This window comes from Hyperolius riggenbachi, chromosome 12 (assembly GCF_040937935.1).
Source record: "Hyperolius riggenbachi isolate aHypRig1 chromosome 12, aHypRig1.pri, whole genome shotgun sequence".
Lineage (NCBI taxonomy): Eukaryota > Metazoa > Chordata > Amphibia > Anura > Hyperoliidae > Hyperolius > Hyperolius riggenbachi.
Window position 1 is genome coordinate 137,865,683 of NC_090657.1, and position 22,270 is coordinate 137,887,952.

General features: G+C 42.3%; 1 protein-coding gene across 4 annotated transcripts in view; it reads left to right on the top strand.

The window, feature by feature from the left end:
* The window catches only part of PLTP (phospholipid transfer protein), a 201,344-nt gene that overhangs the window by 135,186 nt on the left and 43,888 nt on the right, over nt 1-22,270 (top strand). For all 4 annotated transcript variants that reach the window (XM_068263967.1, XM_068263970.1, XM_068263969.1 and 1 more), the window contains 3 exons: nt 4,979-5,134; nt 7,332-7,395; nt 13,720-13,783. In XM_068263967.1, the coding sequence (XP_068120068.1) occupies nt 4,979-5,134; nt 7,332-7,395; nt 13,720-13,783 (284 nt within the window). The remainder of the gene's footprint in view (nt 1-4,978; nt 5,135-7,331; nt 7,396-13,719; nt 13,784-22,270) is intronic.

The following is a 22,270-nucleotide window of genomic DNA, read 5'->3' on the forward strand; positions in this document are numbered from 1 at the left end:
AGTTTGAGGGGCTTTTTACTGCCTCATCAGCTGATAGGTTTGCAAAGCTTGGATTTGCTGCGATCATATCCTGTTTTAGCACATGATCATCGCTAGCAAATCAGAAATGTACATATCAATCACCTGACCAAACTGATCACATGTTGTATAAAGGGAACAGAGGCGCCAAAAGAATATAAAAAAATGTTAAAAACATAAAGAGGAGGTAGCGGTGGACTTACCTCCTCAAGCAGACAAAGAAACTGTCGATTTCAAGTTTTATTTATACACTCCAAGAGATTATGCAACACGTTTCACAGGCATAACCCTGCTTCAACAGGCAGTAAAAAACAGAGTTTACAACAGCTGCAGATTACAGGGAGTGCAGAATTATTAGGCAAATGAATATTTTGACCACATCATCCTCTTTATGCATGTTGTCTTACTCCAAGCTGTATAGGCTCGAAAGCCTACTACCAATTAAGCATATTAGGTGATGTGCATCTCTGTAATGAGAAGGGGTGTGGTCTAATGACATCAACACCCTATATCAGGTGTGCATAATTATTAGGCAACTTCCTTTCCTTTGGCAAAATGGGTCAAAAGAAGGACTTGACAGGCTCAGAAAAGTCAAAAATAGTGAGATATCTTGCAGAGGGATGCAGCACTCTTAAAATTGCAAAGCTTCTGAAGCGTGATCATCGAACAATCAAGCTTTTCATTCAAAATAGTCAACAGGGTCGCAAGAAGCGTGTGGAAAAACCAAGGCGCAAAATAACTGCCCATGAACTGAGAAAAGTCAAGCGTGCAGCTGCCAAGATGCCACTTGCCACCAGTTTGGCCATATTTCAGAGCTGCAACATCACTGGAGTGCCCAAAAGCACAAGGTGTGCAATACTCAGAGACATGGCCAAGGTAAGAAAGGCTGAAAGACGACCACCACTGAACAAGACACACAAGCTGAAACATCAAGACTGGGCCAAGAAATATCTCAAGACTGATTTAAGTTTTTATGGACTGATGAAATGAGAGTGAGTCTTGATGGGCCAGATGGATGGGCCCGTGGCTGGATTGGTAAAGGGCAGAGAGCTCCAGTCCGACTCAGACGCCAGCAAGGTGGAGGTGGAGTACTGGTTTGGGCTGGTATCATCAAAGATGAGCTTGTGGGGCCTTTTCGGGTTGAGGATGGAGTCAAGCTCAACTCCCAGTCCTACTGCCAGTTTCTGTAGGACACCTTCTTCAAGCAGTGACACAGGAAGAAGTCTGCATCCTTCAAGAAAAACATGATTTTCATGCAGGACAATGCTCCATCACACGCGTCCAAGTACTCCACAGCGTGGCTGGCAAGAAAGGGTATAAAAGAAGAAAAACTAATGACATGGCCTCCTTGTTCACCTGATCTGAACCCCATTAGAACCTGTGGTCCATCATAAAATGTGAGATTTACAAGCAGGGAAAACAGTACACCTCTCTGAACAGTGTCTGGGAGGCTGTGGTTGCTGCTGCACGCAATGTTGATGGTGAACAGATCAAAACACTGACAGAATCCATGGATGGCAGGCTTTTCAAAAGAGTGTCCTTGCAAAGAAAGGTGGCTATATTGGTCACTTTGTTTTTGTTTTGTTTTTGAATGTCAGAAATGTATATTTGTGAATGTTGAGATGTTATATTGGGTTCACTGGTAAAAATAAATAATTGAAATGGGTATATATTTGTTTTTTGTTAAGTTGCCTAATAATTATGCACAGTAATAGTCACCTGCACACACAGATATTCCCCTAAAATAGCTAAAACTAAAAACAAACTAAAAACTACTTTCAAAAATATTCAGGTTTGATATTAATGAGTTTTTTGGGTTCATTGAGAACATGGTTGTTGTTCAATAATAAAATTATTCCTCAAAAATACAACTTGCCTAATAATTCTGCACTCCCTGTAGTGTAACACTAAGCGCCTCTGTGCAGCGTTGCACAATCTCTTGGAGTGTATAAATAAAACTTGTCACTGTTGAAAACTACAGTTTGTTTGTCTGCTTGAGGAGGTAAGTCCACCACTACCTCCTCTTTATGTTTTTAATTTTTTTTAGTAGATTTTATTCTTTTGGCACTTCTGTTCCCTTTATACAATAAAGTCCAACTTTGGTGGAGGGGTGTTAACCCTTTTCTTTCCTGATTTACATAGAGCGACTTCTTAATCCTGAGTGGGGACAGGTTTAATCTACCCACCTGCTGTTACAGTGGTTACTTTTGTGGTGACCCTACTTCGTTAGTTTACTGCATTTAAGGCTAAACATTTATCACTGTATTTGGCTCTCGGTGTCCTGTTTTTATACAAACTGATCACATGCTTCTCCATGGCTTTTCCTAGACAAGACCATCACTACTTCTCAGACACCCAGAGAAAAGCTTGTGGGTGGAGTATTTTTTTAATGGCTCGTACACATGCTCAACTGATGTCACTTGTCAGAGATCAGGAGCTGATCCCCTTGGATGACATTACTGGGCTGGGCTGCACTCACACATGTCAGCTGTGTAGCTGACGACGCCCTGTATTGAAGTTCAGGAGGACGACGCAAGGACAATGAGCGGCATATGCAAACAATGGGATCAGCGGGGGGGGGGGGGGGGATCGGGTTGAGATCCGTTGCGCTAGATCGCACGCGGGTTGGGAGTCGGGGGTCATCGGGTGCTGATTGTCTGCTGAGGTTTAATTATTGGCTGCCTATGCGACTTACATCAGGCATGTGTACAAGGCTCAAAGTCAAATTAACAAGCCTTTATTGCTGTGTCACATTGCAGTGTTTCTGAATAGGGTAGAGCCTTTTTTCTTTTCTTATCATTTGATATATTATCTTGATCACATTTGTTAAAGGGGCAGCTAAAAAAATCTCAACAAAAAAAAGGGTCCGCCCACTGTGTGAACTGTGGCTACCAATAGCAGGCGCAACGTGTTCGCTATTAGAAGCCCCAGCTGCATAGTGTGCAACTAATTTTTTTTGGGGGGGATGTATGGTTAGGCTCAACGGGTGAGGTTATTAATTTTTGTCCAGGGGAGTCATTAGTTGCCCGCAGGGAGGGGCTTATTAGTTGTCTGGTGGGGGGGGGGGTTATTAGTTACCCACCAGGGGAGGGATCTGTGTGAGAGTATGGAGAGGTTAGGTCATAATGAAATAATGGCAAATATTACCAATATTTCACTATATCAATTTAGTAGTAAATCTGTAAATTTACAGTTATTCTGCTACCGCTTTATTATGCGCCCATAACCAAATGTTTATTTTCAATATATGCTGTGCCCAAATTACTGGAATTGTACCAGAATTAGTCTTCAGTCAAAACTACCACCGGCATTACACTGCAATTTCCTTTATCTGCTTCATTCACTTTCATTAGAAAAGCTGAATGAATCTTTTATTTTCAAAGTGAAGTCAGTTGTGTAAAAAATGTACTTTGAAGTCCATCGAGCGCCTTTGGCTCTAATTACTAGCAGTTGATTGGCTGGATTTGTATCCCTGCTTTTGTCAGGGTTTGAAAACACACCATGATGCGTGTAAGTGCTGCCACACACAATTCTGACTAAATGTGGTAGCTGCCTCTTCATCGCCCAATGACGAGCACTTGAAAGTGCCTGCACGTTGCAGGGGAGCAGCTGACAGGTGGTGAATTAAGAGAAAGATACCGAAGTTAAGATACCTACCTACCTGAAAGATACCTAAATTAACTCAGTTGGCTGCAGCACATTGTGAGCAGTACTTTCTCATTACACACTCTATTGCAGTAGAGTTAAACCTTACCTTTGTCTATTTCAGGTTGCTGGCCAGTAAGCAACAGTTCTTGCTGTAATACTTTGCACAAAGTACCACAGCCTACTGCTATTTTTGCATCAACCTCTTATTGCTTAAAGCGGGATTGAACTTTGTTTTTCAAATAATACAAAAATGAATTCTACATTAATTAAAATGTATTGCTCTGCCCCCATGTATAATTATTACACAGTCAGGACAATGTACCTGTTTGAACCTACTGTTACTTCTTTCCTGAGCCGAGAAAGTAGTTTTTTCAGTGATTACGATTTTCCTGCATTTTCGATTTTGTAGTGATTTTGGAGCAATTGTGTTTTTGGAGCAATTGCATTTTTCACGCAGAAGTGAACTCAAAATGGATGGTCACCCAGGATACAATACAATACAATACAATAACATTTCTATAGCGCTTTTCTCCCATAGGACTCAAAGCGCTTAGGCTCTCTCAGATTCAGTAATTGGTAGTAGGATGAAGTATTCGTGTGTAGTAGGATGAATATTAAGAAAAAGATTTACCACGGCACCAAGCTTTGGACACAGGAAAATGTGTTACATTTATTGTGAGGGTGACAAATATTTTTTTTTAATCATCATGTATAGATAGAGTTAAAGTGGACCCAAATTAAAAATACAAGATTTCAGAAATAAAATCTATTTTCTAAATTATAATGATAAATAGCAGCCTTTTTTCAGCTGCATGATGACAAATATAAAATATTCTACATTTATTGGAGGAACCCCTCCCTTTCTTTCATATTGCCGGGATTTTCCGGCAAACTGGTGGAGGAGATAAAAAACAAAAACAAAGCACAGTCCGCTACTAATGATGTCACAGGGGAGGTGATCTCAGCTTGTGTGAGATTTCACATAGATGACGCCCCTGTGAGGGAGGGTAGCTGATGACAAACACACCCATGATCTAAAACCTCCTACTAAGCTCAGAAGTAATGGCTGCCACCTGTATAACCCTAGTTATGAAAAGAGAAGGGTGAAACGCATGCACTGAAATGCTTATAGGCTTGAAGGAGTGTTTATTTATCTTTATATGTGTCAGAGTGGTGCAACTAAATATTTTGAATTAAAAAAATCTTTGGTTTGGGTCCGCTTTAATACCACCGCTTTAAAGTGGTACAACAAAAACAAAAAAAGTTGCTAAACAAAGCCTGCATGGTAACCTCTAATTTTTCTGTTCTACAGTTACGATGTGGGTAAAATCAATGCATCTGCAGAGGGAGTCCACATTAAAACAGATCTGGAACTTGCACGGGATTCAAGAGGACGTTTAAAGATTTCCAACATGACTTGTCATGCATCAATTAGCAAAATGCAAGCGGGATTCAGTGGCACACTCAAGTGAGCTTGGTAGTTTCTCGAAATCCTAGTTCATGTACGTTTGTTATAATTGCATTTCATGAAAATGCAATTATAACAAAAGTGCAGTTGACACTGTGTTTTTGCAATGTAAAATTAAAATATTTGGATGCTGTCTGCAGCCCGTAACACTGCTGTGTAAACAGCCATCAGAGTGTCTCTTTCCTTTCTCCCCATTGTCCCAGAGAAAATCCAGCCCACAGCAGTGAAACGTGTGATGTCATGTGGGGCGCTGGCCAATTGTAATTCCCGTCAAAGTCACTCCTTGCTAGACAGTTTTTCCATTAGCAGTCAGTCACTAGGGAGGCATGGCTACAGCAGGAATTTCAGCTTCTTCCTATGGGATCACATTCATCACTGCTGGGAATTGGTGATCAGACAATTTAGAGAAAACATGGGGTTGGATCAATTTGAGGGAGCAGCAGTCTTTTGGCAGTGCAGATGCTGTGACAACTTTCTGTGTGTACTTTTTTTTGTATTTTTAATTTTTGTATTTCATTTTTAATTGCATTTGCCCAAATTGGGTTTTAAATATAATCTTAAATCAAGGGGGAAGGTAGAGAGCAGTTGAAAGTGCAGACAGTATTCAAATAGTCTTTTTGTCATTAGCAATTTCCTAGACTGTGTCTGGGCCATTAGCAACTGCCATAACTAGGTCCATATCTAAATGGGAAGGTTGTTTTTATTTCCTGCAATTGGCCTAAATGTCTACTTTATTTTTATTTTTTTGCAAGGGTTAAAATGGAATCAGATTACACAAGTGATCTGTGTCTTCACCTATTGTTAATTATTAGGTGCTGGAAAAATGAAACATTTCAACATTTCAACATTCCATGAACATGGAATTAAAAGCAAAAGGTTGTGTTTCAGTTTTAGAGTTTACAAGATTTAGAAACATCTTCACGTTTTAATTGCTGTCCCCACTGGAGTTATATCTTCAGTTTCTGTTTTCTGTGACTCACTTACTAAAAGCAAAGGACATTGGGGAATCTTCTCAACATGAACACCAACAGTAAAGGAAAGATCTTAGAGATGTTCTAATTCTAGTCTTTGTCGACAGGAGAGATATCACCTTATTTCCTGTTCTTGGTGACCTGGTAAGACCGGTAATGACAAACAAAATCTCCCCAACTAGAGTCCAGACAGTAATAAAAATAGTTTATAATAATTTCCCATTCTATCAAAAACTAAAATAAAATGTCTTGGCATTGGTTCTGCATTACACATGTAATTGAAAACCAACCAACTCACCAGTATGGAGCTTTCCTTCCATGTTTTGTTGACCTACATCCTGTGATATGGCTGCATGCAACTATACTACGAAGACACAATGGAGCATGCTACTACTCTAATAGTGCAGCAGAGAAACATTTGAAGGGAGACACCCCAAAGGATGTATAACATCGCTAAAAACAGTTTAATAGGCAAAAAAAATGTACCCTAAGATGAGGCTCTCCGAGCCAATTTACTATGACTTTGAGACACTGTTTAGTTGACTTGAGGAAATAATTGGATGTCCGTGAAACACGTTGTCCAGTGTCTTGAATAATTAATTTTTATTCTTGTATTAGTCCACGTCTTGGGGTACATTTTACTGGCCTTTTCTACCTTTTATTTATTTTATACATCATTTGGGGTACTTTCCTCCCAATGTTTTTCATTGTAAGATTTCAATTTATGTATACAAATTGGATTCCTCTTTGCAGTATCAAATTAGAAATATGTACCAGCGAACTGCTACACTCTATAATTTCCAAAAAGTTTATTTACAGTATTATAGTAAAGGTGGCCATTGGTGGACATTCCTGGCAGATTCAAACACTTTGATCAAATCTGCCAGTGATCTGTTGACTCCAACATGTCAACTGATAATCCTCCAATCAATTTTGGACAGGTTATCAATGAAAAGCGTCATGGGGCACGATGGTAAATTTCTGACAAGCAGGTGGGGGTGAGGAATGACGAGGTATTGTGGCTGCACGTGCATTGTACAGCGCTGAATAGTTCAACTCTAGCAGTAGCAGTGGTTTAGCCAATTCTTGTTCACATTTCTGCTTGCATGGAACAAGATAGTACCTTTATCACTACTAGGAATTGATTTCTGATCAGTAACTTGCTGGATTGGGATGTTATCTACCTGTGTATGGCTAGCTTTAATTTGCTTTTTGTTTCATTTCAGGAGGGTATATGATTTCCTTGCTACGTTTATTACTTCTGGGATGCGATTCCTATTAAACCAACAAGTAGGTATAACCAAGAATGAATACTAGTATGCAAATTGCCATAACATCGTAGGAGAGCTAGCAGTGATCTAAAGAGAGCCAGTTCTGTTTTACAAGTATGCACCATCTTAACTACAGTGCGGGAAATAAGTTACAACTATAGATGGGTAATTTCTTGGTCAGAGGGCAAACAAGCAAAATCAGCAGGGGATCAAAAACTTTTATCCCTTCTGTTCCTCACTGTAAGCCTTGGCCCAGCAATTCCAAGATATGAGAAAGAGGAATTAGGCTAGTTTGTGGAAATTATCCAGCTCTATCAGTATATGGAATATGAGTCCATCCACTTGAAACAAAAAGAAAAAGAAAAACCGAGAGCCCAATATAGTGCAGTAAGTCTAACAATTGTTGGCGAAATAATTAACAGATGTGGATATACTCACAAACACGGGTTACCACATAGGCAACCACTTGAAATGCAGGTGGGGAGTATTAGAACCTGACCCCACTCAGGTTTAAGAAGTCGCTCTCTGAAGATAGAAAGAAGGGGACAGTCCCCTCCACCCAAGGTGGACTATATACTGTGCAAATTTGGACAGAGGCGCTAGGCAGGTTAAAATGATCTAAAAACAACTAAAAAGGAGGAGTACAGGTGGACTTACCTCCTGAAATGATGGACAATCGAGATTGTTCAAATCGCAAATAACAATTTATTTTGGCACTCCGCAACGCGCTTCGCAGGTATAACCCGCTTCATCAGGCAAGGAGTGCAAGCTCAAAAAGGTCCAATAGTGGCAATGCGCCTCTCAGAGGCGCATTGCCACTATTGGACCTTTTTGAGCTTGCACTCCTTGCCTGATGAAGCGGGTTATACCTGCGAAACGTGTTGCGGAGTGCCAAAATAAATTGTTATTTGCGATTTGAACAATCTCGATTGTCCTACATTTCAGGAGGTAAGTCCACCTATACTCCTCCTTTTTAGTTGTTTTTAGATCATTTTAACCTGCCTGGCGCCTCTGTCCAAATTTGCACATGAGTCCATCCACAGTGGAACGCATACCTGGATAAAGATTGAATGTGCAATTATATAGAAGTTATCCTCTGGATAAGTGGAACCAAATCACTTTCATCACCTGTTTGAAGCTTTGCTGAGCTCGTGTTTAGATAATGTGGCTACTAGTCTTCTTTTACTAGAAGATATATGTTGTCAAACAACAGGTTTTCCTCCTATACCTCCATAAAAGTTACAAGTGATGTCATCTTGCATATTATCACAGCTGCTAAGAAGGAAAAGTTGCCATTCAAATATTTGCCAATAGAATTTAAATAATGTAAAGTTTATGACCATTTAACTTCAAGAGAAGTGACAGATGCCCATGCACCTGTATACCATTATGAGACCTGCATTCCTTCTCATAACAGCATCAGAGCCGGGACAAGGTCCTCCAGCACCCAAGGCTGAGACCCCAAAGTGCGCCCCTCCATCCCTCCCACCCCAGCTGTCACACACTGATTGCTATTAGACTAAGAGGCGCCACAGGGCCCACAACCTCCCCAACACCTCAATATCTAGTTATCTGGCTTGCAGTCACTGCCATGTATCCCCTTTTCTTATTTCTTTCTGCTTCAAACACAATTAGAAATGACAGCTGAATGAATTCTGCGCCCCCTCCTACACTGCGCCCTGAGGCTGGAGCCTCTCCAGCCTATGCCTCGGCCCGGCCCTGAACAGCATCATAATAATCATGGGGCCAGACCGTTTGTGAAATGTACAGTTAGAGGTGTCATCTTGGCATGTGCAAAGCATGATTACTGAGGTTTCGCTCACGTATTGCTGTGGTTACGCACATCAGGTGGCCAGATGCAACGGTACCTGGTGTTCCCATAGGTAGGCAAGTTTTATGTTATACAATATGCAGAATATATTTCTTATAAAATAGGAATAAATCAGTGTCATTGTGACTAGAAATGAGCACAAACTGCAATGATGGCATTTCGTGTTCTCTATTACTTCTGACGTTTATTGACTACAGCAAATTACTATTTGGTAGATCCTTGAACAGGACTGAGATTAGCGAGTGCTCAGCAGTTGCTCCAGCGGTGTGCCATATGGTCAGCAGCTCAAAATTAGACACCAGGATGTAAAAATATAGATAAAAATCTCCAATACAATGAACTTTGTCTTCTAAAGCGTCCTTTTCACATTGCTTGGCCTTGTTCTTGGTTTTCATATAAAACCCCATAAGCAAAAGGTTATTCTGATGTCGCTTGGCATACGGGAGCACAGCTGCAACAAGTGCCTGCGTATCTGGAATATAAATATCTGTTCCTATAGCCATGCCTCTGGGACACTTAAGCCACACCTCTAACCACGCCCCTGACACAACCCTAGTCACACATACTATAAAGATTTCATACGAAAAATATGTTTTACAATTCAAAACACACTGGTCCTTTCTATCCTGGTTAATTTTCCTTTATATTAACATTTGAAATTAAGAAATATATAAATTTAAAAGATAGTAATAAAGTTTAGAGTCAATTAACCACTTTGTCCTCCTTGACGTATAAAAACGTCAAGGAGGACATGCGCGCTCCCGCGGCCGATCGCGCGTGCATGCGCACTCCCGGCCGCGGATTTGGTAGCCCAGGAATCAATGAATCGGGCTATGGTGCCCGATCACTGATTCCTCTCCCCCGCAGAAAAAGCGACAGCTTCTCTCGGAAGCTTCGCTTTTCCTGAGTCTCTGTGCCTCTAAGCGTACATTGTACGCTTAGAGTGACGTCATGTAAACAAACTCAAGGTTGCCTCTTGTGGCCAAAGAGTAAAACTACATCTAAAAGTAAAAAAAATTACACTACACAAATATTTCCCTAAATAAAACACTATTTACTTCCCACCCTCCCAAAAATACCCACATAAAATGTTTAATAAAAAAAACAAAACATTACAATAACAAAAAAAAACAACACATAGATATTTAAATAGTTTAGACCCTTAGGTAAATATTTATGTAAAGATGAAATATTTCTATATATATTTTTTTTTATAAGCTTGTAAATAGTGATGGACGCAAAACGGAAAAAATGCTCTTTTATTTCCAAATAAAATATTGTCGCCATACATTGTGATAGGGACATAATTTAAACGGTGAAATAACCGTGACAAATGGGCAATTACAATACGTGGGTTTTAATTAAGGAGGCATGTATTATTTTAAAACTATAATGGCCAAAAACTGAGAAATAATGATTTTTTTTTCGTTTTTTTCTTATTCTTACTGTTAAAATCCATTTACAGTAAGGTAGCTCTTAGCAAAATGTACACCCCAAAGAAAGTCTAATTGGTGGTGGAAAAAACAAGATATAGATCAGTTCATTGTGATAAGTAGTGATAAAGTTATAGGCGAATGAATGGGAGGTGAACATTGCTCGGATGCATAAAGTGAAAACGACTGAGAGCTTAAGTGGTTAATCACATTTTTCAGTAGAAAAATACATATATTTACATAGATCTGTACAATAGTCCCGAAAGAGGGACAAATGGGAGAGAAAGAGGGACTGTCCCTCCAAAATGGAGACAGTTGGAAGCTATGCCTATACAGGTAGTCCTCGGCTAGCGAACGAGATAGGGACTGTAGGTTCGTTCTTAACCTGAATCCGTTCTTAAGTCAGAACGCTGTGCTATCTCTGTCCCCTTTGCCTCCTATGTGCCCCCCTTTGGCTCCAGTGTCCCCCTATGTGCCTCTCTGTCTTCCCCTGTGCCTGATTGTCCCCTTCAGTGCCCCCCATGCTATTTTTTTACCATCTGTGCCTCTGTACCCCTCGCACCATTTTGTACCAACTGTGCCTCTGTACCCCCCCTGTGCCTCCGTTTTTACCCCATGTGCCTCTTTCACCTTGCTCTGTCCACCGCTCTCCGCCTTCCAATAGCCGTGTACAGCACCGCTAGATGCAACATCGCACCGCTTCCTGTCTGTCATGTGACATACAGGAACCTGTATGTCACATGACATACAGGAAGTGAATGGATGCTGCATCTAGCGGTGCTGTACGCGGCTATTGGGAGCAGGAGGCAGAGAGCGGACAACAGACAGCGTTGGACTCGGTTCGGAGGTGAGTCCAACACTGCTGGTGCTGCTGTGGGGACATGCGCCGGCACTCGGGGGAAGTTTGAAGCCATTTCTTCAAACTTCCCCCATGCAAAAATGACGTAATCGCGACGGGATCGGGCAGTTCGTATCGGCGGGTCGTTCGTATGTCAGGTGTTCCTAACCCGGAAACTACCTGTAGTCACTGTACTCTTGATCGCATTTCCTCATTCATTGAGTTTTTCCACACACCATAACCATTTGTATGCAGAATAATACATGTATTTTTCCACGGTAGTACAATGTAACTAAATGAGAAAATTAGCTAGCAGCAGTCTGTTAGTTTTGTTTTTTTCTGAATGCAAAAAAAAAAAAAAATTAGATGTACACAGCCCGTTGATTAAAGAGACTCTGAAGTCTCCAAAAAAACAGGGTTTTACTTCAAAAACCTCTTTAACATAATTGCCCCACGTAAAAACGCTGCATCCCCGCAGCTGAAAACTCGGGGCTTGCGCTGTAGCTCTGCCTCTACAAGCGTCCATCTGCGCGGATTGCCGCCTCTCCCTGCCCCTCTCAGTGTTCTTTCACTGAGAGGGGCAGGGAGAGGTAGCGATCAGTGGTGATTGATGCGCATGGAGGCAGAGCTACAGCCCAAAGCTCTGCCTCCCCGGGCAGCAAAATCTGCGACCATGAAGGTTGTGGATCTTTGCCCAGGCAGTTTGGGGTGATTAAATGAGTTTTCAGCCGTGGGGATGCAGCGTTTTAGGTGAGGCAATTATGTTATAGAGGTTTTCAAAGTAAAAATCTGTTTTTCTGGAGGCTTCAGAGTCTCTTTAACATAGGCTGTCAGATATATTGCATTTTTAATAGACTGTAGATTCAACAGACTTCTACGCAATCTTTACCTGACAGGAAATGCAAGAAGCAATGTCACATGATCAAGGATTACATAGTTTCCAACCTTTTTGGAGGGACAGTCCCTCTTTGGATACTAAATCCCTCTACCCGTCTTTTCTCCTCATTTGACCCTCTTTTAGGATTGATTTACAGATATATACATGTATTTTTCTGAGGACATTGAATAATGACAGAAAGGACCTGGGTGGTTTGCATGATAAAATTACATATTTCGTTTAGAAATTCCTTGTGGTATGCAAGGATAGAGGCGTGGTCAGGGGTGTAATAAGAGATGTCGCATCAGCATGTCTTAAAGGTATCCCTCTTGGGAGGTATAGAATTAATTCCTGTCAGAACTAAAATTTAGACTGATTTTGTATTTAAATCATGGTTATATCACTAAGTAATACAGGGGTGGGAGACCCATCTAAGGAAATAGTATAATTCAGCTTTTTGTAACCCCCATGTAAATTCTTTCATTTGCAGGCTCCTTTGCAAAGAAGCACCATACTACCTGCTACAGTACAAATTGAGTTTAATGATTATACTGATAATGATGTTCCATTGTTGGAAAGGAAAATAGAAAAGCCTGTTTAAAAGGGGCGTTAAAATTATTATTAGTATGCATTTCTATCTTCCATAACGTTATACACAGGCACAGTGTGCTAAGAATAGCTCTGTGGTGCCCCCTCCTGCATGTGTCACTTCAGGCATCTGCCTGGTTTATCTACGCCTAATATTGACCCTGTCTGGATCCTCCAATCTGTGGGTCCCATGGCAGATGCTATGACAACTAATGCTGGGCATACACGGTCCAGATTCTTCTTATCAATTGAGCCACTGATGGCTCGATTGATCATTTCCGACATGTCCGATCACCGCGTGGATCGATTTCCGGGGACGAGCGGGAATCGATCCACCCGCCCGCGCAGACGAGCGGGGACACGCCAGCATCGAGCCGCTGGTCGAATACCGGTGCATTGTCGAGCCGTGTATTGCCCGGCATAACACTACTGTTACACCCCTAGCAATTTACAGACATCACAGAGTATTTTATAATGCCATGATCTGTTAAATTATTTTCACAATTCTTGGAGATATAGGTATTTAATTAAAGATAGATTTTGTTCACAAACTGTTAAAAGTTGGGGGCTATAAATAAGTGGTTGGGATCTGTGCCCGGCTGGCAAGGGCAAAAAGAAATTACATTACGTACATGCATGGCTCTATCCTTTGTCCTGAAATGAAGCATAATATACGTTGCTCTTTGCATACATGGAAGTGATCATTGCAATTTTGTTGTGTTAATAACACAAGACAATATTTTCATAAGAGCAATAATTCATGAATTTTATCACAGATCTGTCCAGCTCTCAGACATGCAGGACTGGTGTTACTTAATTCCGTGCTCAACACAATCCCTGGTAAGTATATATTTTTCATAATTTACTTTTCTGCATGACTTGTATACACCTTAGATGGTTTTTAGCCTGATTTGGGCCCACTTCTGCTTAGAATCTAATGTTTGCACTACAGCCTCCCATACCCCTCGATTGGTTGACAAGACACCCGTCTGACATATCATCTTGGCTGTTGGCATTACCCTACTACTCATCTCACTTGCTTGGTGATGTTCCAATGTGGCAGTTGCCCTTCTCCTCCACCCCCGATCCATAGCAACAGACTGGGCTGCTAGCCTGCAGGCTAACGACATGTCTGTACAGAACTCGGCCCTGAACCTGTGGGATCGAGTCCCTGACCCTAAGGGTGACGGTATTTATACATGTGTACGAGGCTTAACGTAAACCTTTGACGATTGGGAATCAATAATTTTACTTACCTGGGGCTTCCTCCAGCTCCCTGTAGTCCATCTGCTTCCTCAATGTCCTTCTGGTCCCCTCAGTTGTGCCTCTATGAGGTCCGCGATCCAGCTGGGTTGCATGTGCTCTTCCGGGGTGCACGCCTCCTCCATCACACTCCCGTGGCATGTGAAGAGTTCTCCCGGTTGTGGGAGCACGTCCGGCTAGGACCACACATGCCCAGTAGTCCATGACTGAGCCGAATCGCAATACGTTATGGGGCTGGCAGTGGCACAACGGATGGCACCAGGAGAACATCGAGGGAGCATTAACAAGCTCCTACTCCACCTATTAGCTCTTTTACACTGTGGGAGTTTGAGTGAATACATGATTTGTAAAAATGTACTGCCTATGGTTTCCATAGGTATACCATATCAGCATTCAGACTTATGTGTTCATGTTTTCATGTTGCGTTTTTAAAAGTACAGCATGCTGCATTTGTTTGTAAGAACACATGCACTTTAATGTTAATGATAGCGGCCGAACATGCGCACTCTTTGCATGAAAACGTGCACTGTTGCCTGTGTTTATTAACACTCATTAATGTAAACCTGTAATGTTATGAGAAAGTTAGTCCCTTAGTCTTGCAGCAAGATGTGAAGTTACTAGCCAGCCTGTCCACCACATAAAGAGTACAGATTCCAGGCTGGCAGAAAAGTGCAATTTCAGCTTCAGGGTAGGAACACACTAGGCAGAATCGCATATGCCTTTTTCACTATGTGCTATGGAAAATGCATACGCGATTCTGCCTAGTGTGTTCCTACCCTCAGTCAGTTTTCACAATTCATGGCTGGTTGCCAATTGAATGGAAAGATACTGTATTTCTAATACCATTAAATGATAACATTTTGTAAAGCACTGATAAGTGTGTGTAACAATTTTCAACAGAAGCAGAGCTTCTCTTTAAATCCCTTGGCAGAGATCTGAATGAGACATATAATAGCTTATTAATCAAAGTATTTGTGTGTTAACATTTAGTGAAATTAGGTTTCTGCAGCTTTAAATATAGATCATATGACCTAAAGCAGCTAAATTTAAGAGATTAGTTTACTGTTCCTGTGGGATGAGCTGCTGCTGCTTAGATTGCTTCTTCCTGATGTTCAGATTACAAGGGTTGGACATAGGCTGAGCTGTGTTAGAGGACTGTAGCCAGTGGCATTGTAAGTCTGTTGTGCAGTAAGTGGTCATTGACTGGGATCCTAAAAAAAAGCAATGTGACTTTAGAAAATCAAAAAGCTTCTACACAGACAGAAACAAGCTCTGCAACTGAATGCCTACACAGATGGAGGGAAAGATTTGAACTTGGCATTGGGCTGCAACATAGAATCCAATATGAAAGGTACTAGCTAATTTCACTCTTCATACATTTTGCATTATGTTGGATTTAAAGGGAACCTAAACTGAGAAGGGTTTGGATTTTTCCTTTTAAGATAATACAAGATGTCTGACTCTCCTGCTGATCCTGTGTCTCTAATGCTGGATACACACCATGCGTTTCCACTTTCGTTGCGTCCGTCGATACGCATCGATTCGATTATTTCCGACATGTCCGATTCACGTTTCGATGGATTGTTAGGTCGATTTGCCATACTTTACATGGCAATCGACCTAAAAATCATCGAAAAGCGTTCGGAAATGCTCGGAAATAATCGAATCGACGTGTATCGACGGACGCATTTGACGCGGAAACACATGGTGTGTATTCAGCATTATACTTTTAGCCACAGCCTCTCAGCAAGCATGCAGATCAGGTGCTCTGACTGAAGTCAGACTGGATTAGCTGCATGCTTGTTTCAGGTGTGTGATTTATCCACTATTGCAGCCAAAGAGATCAGAAGGACTGACAAGCAACTGGTATCGTTTAAAAGGAAACATCCATATCCCTCTCAGTTAAGGTTCCCTTTAAGGCTTGCCAGCTAAAAATGTTCTAATGACTTATGAAGACTTTAAAGCTTTAATGACTAAAATTGATTTCAAAGGGGCCACAGTACAGAAAGAAACCAAAGAAAGAAAATTGCATACATTTCTAAGGGATCAAGATGACTTTTTATAAAGGGAAGGTGTTCCAATGGGGGTGAGGAGGCAAACGCTTCCAAGGAAAACCCTGGAGGAAATGCTATCCTAAAAAAACAGTTAAAAGAGTTCACTGGACTTCAGGTTCAGCCAGGGTCAGACAGTCCCGATGAGAAAGATTTTGAGGCATCTACTAAAAGTAAACCTAGCTACCCTAAAAAAGGGGGAAATGTCCAAGGGGAGGAAAGGAAGGGGGGAGGGATAAAAAGGAGGAGAGGTAGATCAGAGCCCACAGACAGGAATTCTGAAACAGGTGTCATGGAAGGGACTAGCACAGCCCAAGAGGAAATAGTGAACCAAAAAGGGATTGAGGAGACAACGAATAGCGATTATAAGGAGGATCAAAGCGGTGCTAACTTGACTGTTGTGAATTTAACAGGGGTCGAGTTGCCTGTAAAATGTATGGAACTTCTGGGAAAGGGACTGAATTTGTGGAATCACTCAACCGTTTGATTTTCATAAATTTGAGATGTATTTGTATAAGGCAACAAGGAAGATACAGATTGATCCGTTTTATAACAAACTCCAAGGAGAACAGTTTAAAATGAACTAGAGGTGAAGCACCCTCATGTATTTTACCATATATATCAGTAGGAACATTAGAGAAAACACCTACCCTGCTCTCCATTTTATCCTTCACTGCTCAGCCTTCTTGTTATCAGCCCTGATAAAATCTTCCACTGAGCATTCATCTGGCTTTGTTCAGGAATCATTATAGTTGAGTCATTGTAGCAGAGCCAGAAGGAGGTAGACTTGGGCTTGAAAATACATCAGAGAAGACAGACTCAGCTATAATGATTCCTGAGCAAAGCCAGACTGAATGCTCAGTCGGGGATTTTATCAGGGCTCATAAGAAACAGGCTGAGCAGTGAAAGATGAAACAGAGAGCAGGGTAGGTGTTTTCTTTAATGTTCCCACTGATATATATGGTAAAATACATGAGGGTGCTTCGTCTCTACTTCACGTTATGAAAGCTCCAGAATCTACAAGCTATGGGGTTTCTAAAAATTGGGGTTTTTCTGTTAAGTTACAAGAAGATGATTTTTCTGCTCTGAAGGACCTGTGTGATTTATTGGATGACTCAGGTGGAACAGATAGTGGTATAACTAGTGTACAGGAGGAGAAAGAGGAAGTTTTGCCCTTCCACATAAAATCAAGGACTCCTTTTCCTTTGGTACAATGGTCACCAGTTGCCATTTTTCATGAAAAAGTATTAAGAGATGTGAAAGCGCAAGTGTATCCAAGAGTTTCTCTTCGAACTTGAGTGAGCGTGAATCAAGGACATTAAAATGGTTAATTTGTGTGTGTGTGTGTGGGGGGGGGGGGGGGCTTGAGGGGGCAGAGCAGGAGTCATTGGTGGGGAAAAGGATTAAAGTTAGATTGCTAGCCTACAGATTGCATTAGTAGCAAGCGAAGGGGAGCTGAACTTTGTGGAGGCAGGACTAGGACAAGTGGCAGGTGGGCCGGCAAACCCAACATGTACCACCTGGGCACCAGCAAAGGGCCACAGGTGGTATGCGTACCACAGGTTGAAAAGCCCTGTGTTAGAGGACTGTAGCCAGTGGCATTGTAAGTCTGTGGTGCAGAAAATCAAAAAGCTTCTCCACAGAAACAATCTCTGCAACTAAGTGCCTACACAGATCTAGGGAAAGATTTGAACAGCATTGGGCTGTAACATAGAATCCAATATGAAGGGTAATAGCTATTTTCACCTTTCACACATTTTTCATTCTGTTGGATTTAAGGCTTGCCAGCTAAAAAATGTAGAGACAGCCTTTCTAGAGATCGTTTGAAAAGCTGAGTATTTTATAGTATTTTCATAGTGCTTGTTCACACTATACAATCCTGGCATATTTCATGCATGCTTTTCCTGATGCACGACATGTTTGGGGATGTACATTATAACACGAATGTTAGCGGCCACAATACTTTACAACCCGACTGGAAATTGTATGTGTCATGCACTAAAATGCCCCCAAACGTCTTCCATTACAACGTGCAAGAACACACTCTGTACTGTAAACAGTAACATCAGAGTCAATGAATGAACCATAAGTCATCTATTTGTGACAAGTATGGAGAACTAAAACATCCAAAGCAAGTCTTATCACCGGATAAATATATATGATGCAGTGACAGTGAACCCATAAACCACAGCACTTAAGTCAGCCAAGAATTCATGTTTATGCCTGCAGAAAGGGGGTGTGGTGCAAACTAGGTGGAAGATACCATCTGTGCATGCCTATAAGGGATGAAACTGCAGCAAGCCGGCAAGGCAACGTTTTCCAGCTTTCCATTACTATAAAAGCAGTGGCGTAGGACCCACGATCGGAGCCGCGACCTGCAGGGACGGATCTAGAGGGGGCGCAACTTGGTCTAGATCCGTCCCTGGCGGCCTGGCCCATGTGTTGGCGGGGGCCGTGTGTGTGACAGTACTGTCGGCGGCTTTACCTGGCTGCAGAGTCCCACCCTCGACTCCCAAACATACCGCGTCGCATCACTACGCTGTTCTGTAGTAGTGTTGTCCGGATCATAAACGATTCGGATCTTTGATCCGAATCTATTTTATGAGTCGATCATCCGAATCATCAAAATGAGTGATTCGGATCGCAAGAGGGGCGGGGCCAGGAGCGACACGCCCCCTCTCAGCGGGCAGCGGGGTCTTGGAAGCAGAGCAGAGATGGATCGCTCTGTTGGATGGGGAGCCACCCTTGCAGGGACAGGTAGATGAGAGAGAGGGGACATGGGTGCCACTGCCAGATATGTGTAGAGCACACATACTGGCTATAACGTGCTGCCCATTATAGGCTGGCTGTTCCGTAGTGCTGCACAGTGAACACATTGGAAGCTTTTGGCTCAGCACAGCTCAGTAACTTTGCAGACAGTGTGATTGAAAGGCAATATAATCCTCCTGCACTCAGCACTAAACAGCTGCACTTATCTTCTGGGAATGCTTTCCTTCACTGTGTGACCTTTTCTTTCAAAGTGTACAGATGAACATATAGGTGAAATATATGTAAAGCATATGACTTCAGCATGTGGGTATTACGTACAAACATTTCTGCTCTCTGCTCGTCCCTCCTCCCTTCTCTGTCCACTCCCTGCCCTCTGTCCATCTTCTCCCCTTCTCTGTGTGTCCACTCCCTCCCCTTCTCCTGTCCACAGACCTGTCCTGCTGTTCATTTCACCCCCGAATGCTTCCAGTAGTAAAATGATCCGAGATTCGGATCAAAGATCCGGATCTCTTCAATGATCCGATTCGAATCATCCGGATCATTGAAAAGATCCGAACTTCCCATCTCTATTCTGTAGCTCAGTGGCATGCACCACCTCTATGTCAGGCACTCAGCACTGCCCCCTCCAATGAACTCTGCAGCCAGTAACAATCTTTAGCTTGCTAGGGCCTGGCTCCTCCTCCCCTCTCCCTCGAGTGAAGAATGGACTCAGTGTGAGCAGCTGCAGAGTGAGTGTGTGAGTGTGTGAGTGTGTGAGTGTGTGAGTGTCTGTGTGTGTGTGAGTGTGTGTGAGTGTGTGAGTGTGTGTGTGTGTGTGTGCGTGCGTGCGTGCGTGCGTGCGTGCGTGCGTGCGTGGTAACTCTTCCTCTCCCACTCCTCTACCTCAGGGCTTTTCCAACCTTTCCACTAATTGTACCACTTTCAAGTACCACCAGTGTGACTGCACAGTAGATTGGATGCAATCGGGCTTGGCTGTTTCTACTGGAGCCTGAACGGAGAGCAGCTACTGTGCATGCGCACACACCGATGAGGAGAACTATGGGGCTCCCAGCACTGGATCCCATCTACTGTGGAGGGAGGGGGAAAACTCTTTAGGATACAAAGGCCTCCCCGACCCTGAGGTAAGTACCCCTGAGGCACTTTTTTCTTACAAGGTACACTTTAAGAAAAAAAGGCATTTGGGAGGGGAGAAGTAGGAGGCATTGGTGGGGAAAAAACTACAATTAGAACGCTAGCCTACATATTGTCAGTATTGGCAATCTAGAGGTAGATTGCCAATATAGGTAGCCATACAAGTTCCACCCCTCCCCTCCCCCTTTGCTCACTCCTTGCTGTGCTGCCCTGCGGAATAGTTCACAGCTCAGATTATTGGTAAACCAGCCGCAGTGACAGCCAGGAAAGCGGTGCACAGTGACGGCCTGTATACTTCAAATGAGCAGTGATGTCACTTTCTGTATCTGCGCCATCACTGTGCACCGTTGGCCTGGCTGTCTCCTCCACACTAATCTGAGGTCTGAAGTATGCCGCAGAGAAGCACAGCAAAGAGCGAGGGAGGGGGAGCCAAACTGTATGGAGGCAGGACAGGACCAGGACAAGTGGCAGGTGGACAAAAAAGTGGCAGGCAAATCTGGTGTGTACCACCTGGCCAACAGCAAAGTACCAACGGTGGCAAGCGTACCACAGGTGCAAAGCCCTGGTCTAGAGAGATTAGCCTGTCTAATTAGGCCTTATCAACAAGTAAACAGCAAGTGTAAATTAGGGCTGTCAGGTGTGCCACTCTATGCCATAGTTTGGGCTAATATGTAAACACAGGAGGTTAACCATGTTGTGCTCCTAGGACACCAGAAAGTAAACACTGCAGGGTTTTTGTAAGATTCCTGTAAGTTGTAACAAAGAAATGTTTTCTTTAAAGTTATGATGCTGTTGCTTAACTCCTTAGAGCAGAGAGGAAGCTCTCAGTTTAGGTGTGCTTCAAAAGCTGACAGAACCAACAGGTTTTGGACTAGTCCATCTCCTCACGATGGAGTCTCAGGGTTTCCCATTGCTTTCAAAAGCATTTGCTGAACGGCCATTGTTAAGTCTGACTGCCAAAATAGTGTGCGAGTGAGTAGGGACGCTGGCTGGTCCTATTTTGGCAGTTAGACTTAGCAATTGCCATTTAGGAAATTATTTAAAAAAAAAACCCAAAGAAAACCCATTGTATCTCCAATGAGGAACTCGACTAGTCCAAAACATGTTGGTTCTGAAAGATTTTAACTGCTTACTTTTTCACTATAGTGGTCCTTTAAAATGGTGATTTGATAACAACCGGGAAGGTAAGGATGTACTGCTGCATTGCTGAGCTTATTTCAGTAATGTGTTACAGACTCTCATGTGCTGTGCTGTGTTCTGACAATAAACTGCTGTATGCATCTCTGTGCCAACACAGTGCTGTCTCATTTCAATTAATACTGCCATGCAGAGCAACACACGTGCCATACATTTTTGTAAAGAGAAGTAAATGGTTGGCACTCCAAAAAATTGGTACAGACAGATCTGTAATTCATTCTGTAATTAAGATGATCCAAAATTCCAAAGCAACAAAGTACCTCTTTATCAAGAAAAAAACAGTGCAAGTTAATCTGAAAAACAACTCGGCAACAATAAATCACCATAATGCAAAATAAATACATACATTTGAAGTAGCCTAAGAAAAAGAGGGTCACCATCGTAAAGGAACACAAGTACCAAACACTAAGGTAGAGAATGTGTGGACAAGTTTCAAAGGTGGCTAAGGCCACATACACACATCAGACCATAGTCTTTGGAAAATGAAAGATCACAGACCAATCTTACCACCCTTCATGTAGTATGAGAGCCATACCTACGCAGTCTATTCTATGGAGCTGAACTCCCCATCAGAAAAAAAATCTTTGCAAGATGCTGCACACACATATGCTGTACAGACACAAAAGATCAGTATCTGCAAAAGATCTGTTCCTGCCAAGATTCCATTCCTGCAAATTGCAATGATAGTATATGAGATCTGCAGATCATCATACACATGATTTAACTGACATTCATCTGCAGATCAGATCCACCTGAATGGATTTTCAGATCTGCGGATGATTGCTTGATCTGCAGATGAATGTCAGTTAAATCATGTGTGTATGATGATCTGCAGATCTCATAGACCAGGGGTGCCCACACTTTTTCGGCTCGCGAGCTACTTTAAAATTCGCCGAGGCCAGGAGATCTACCAACA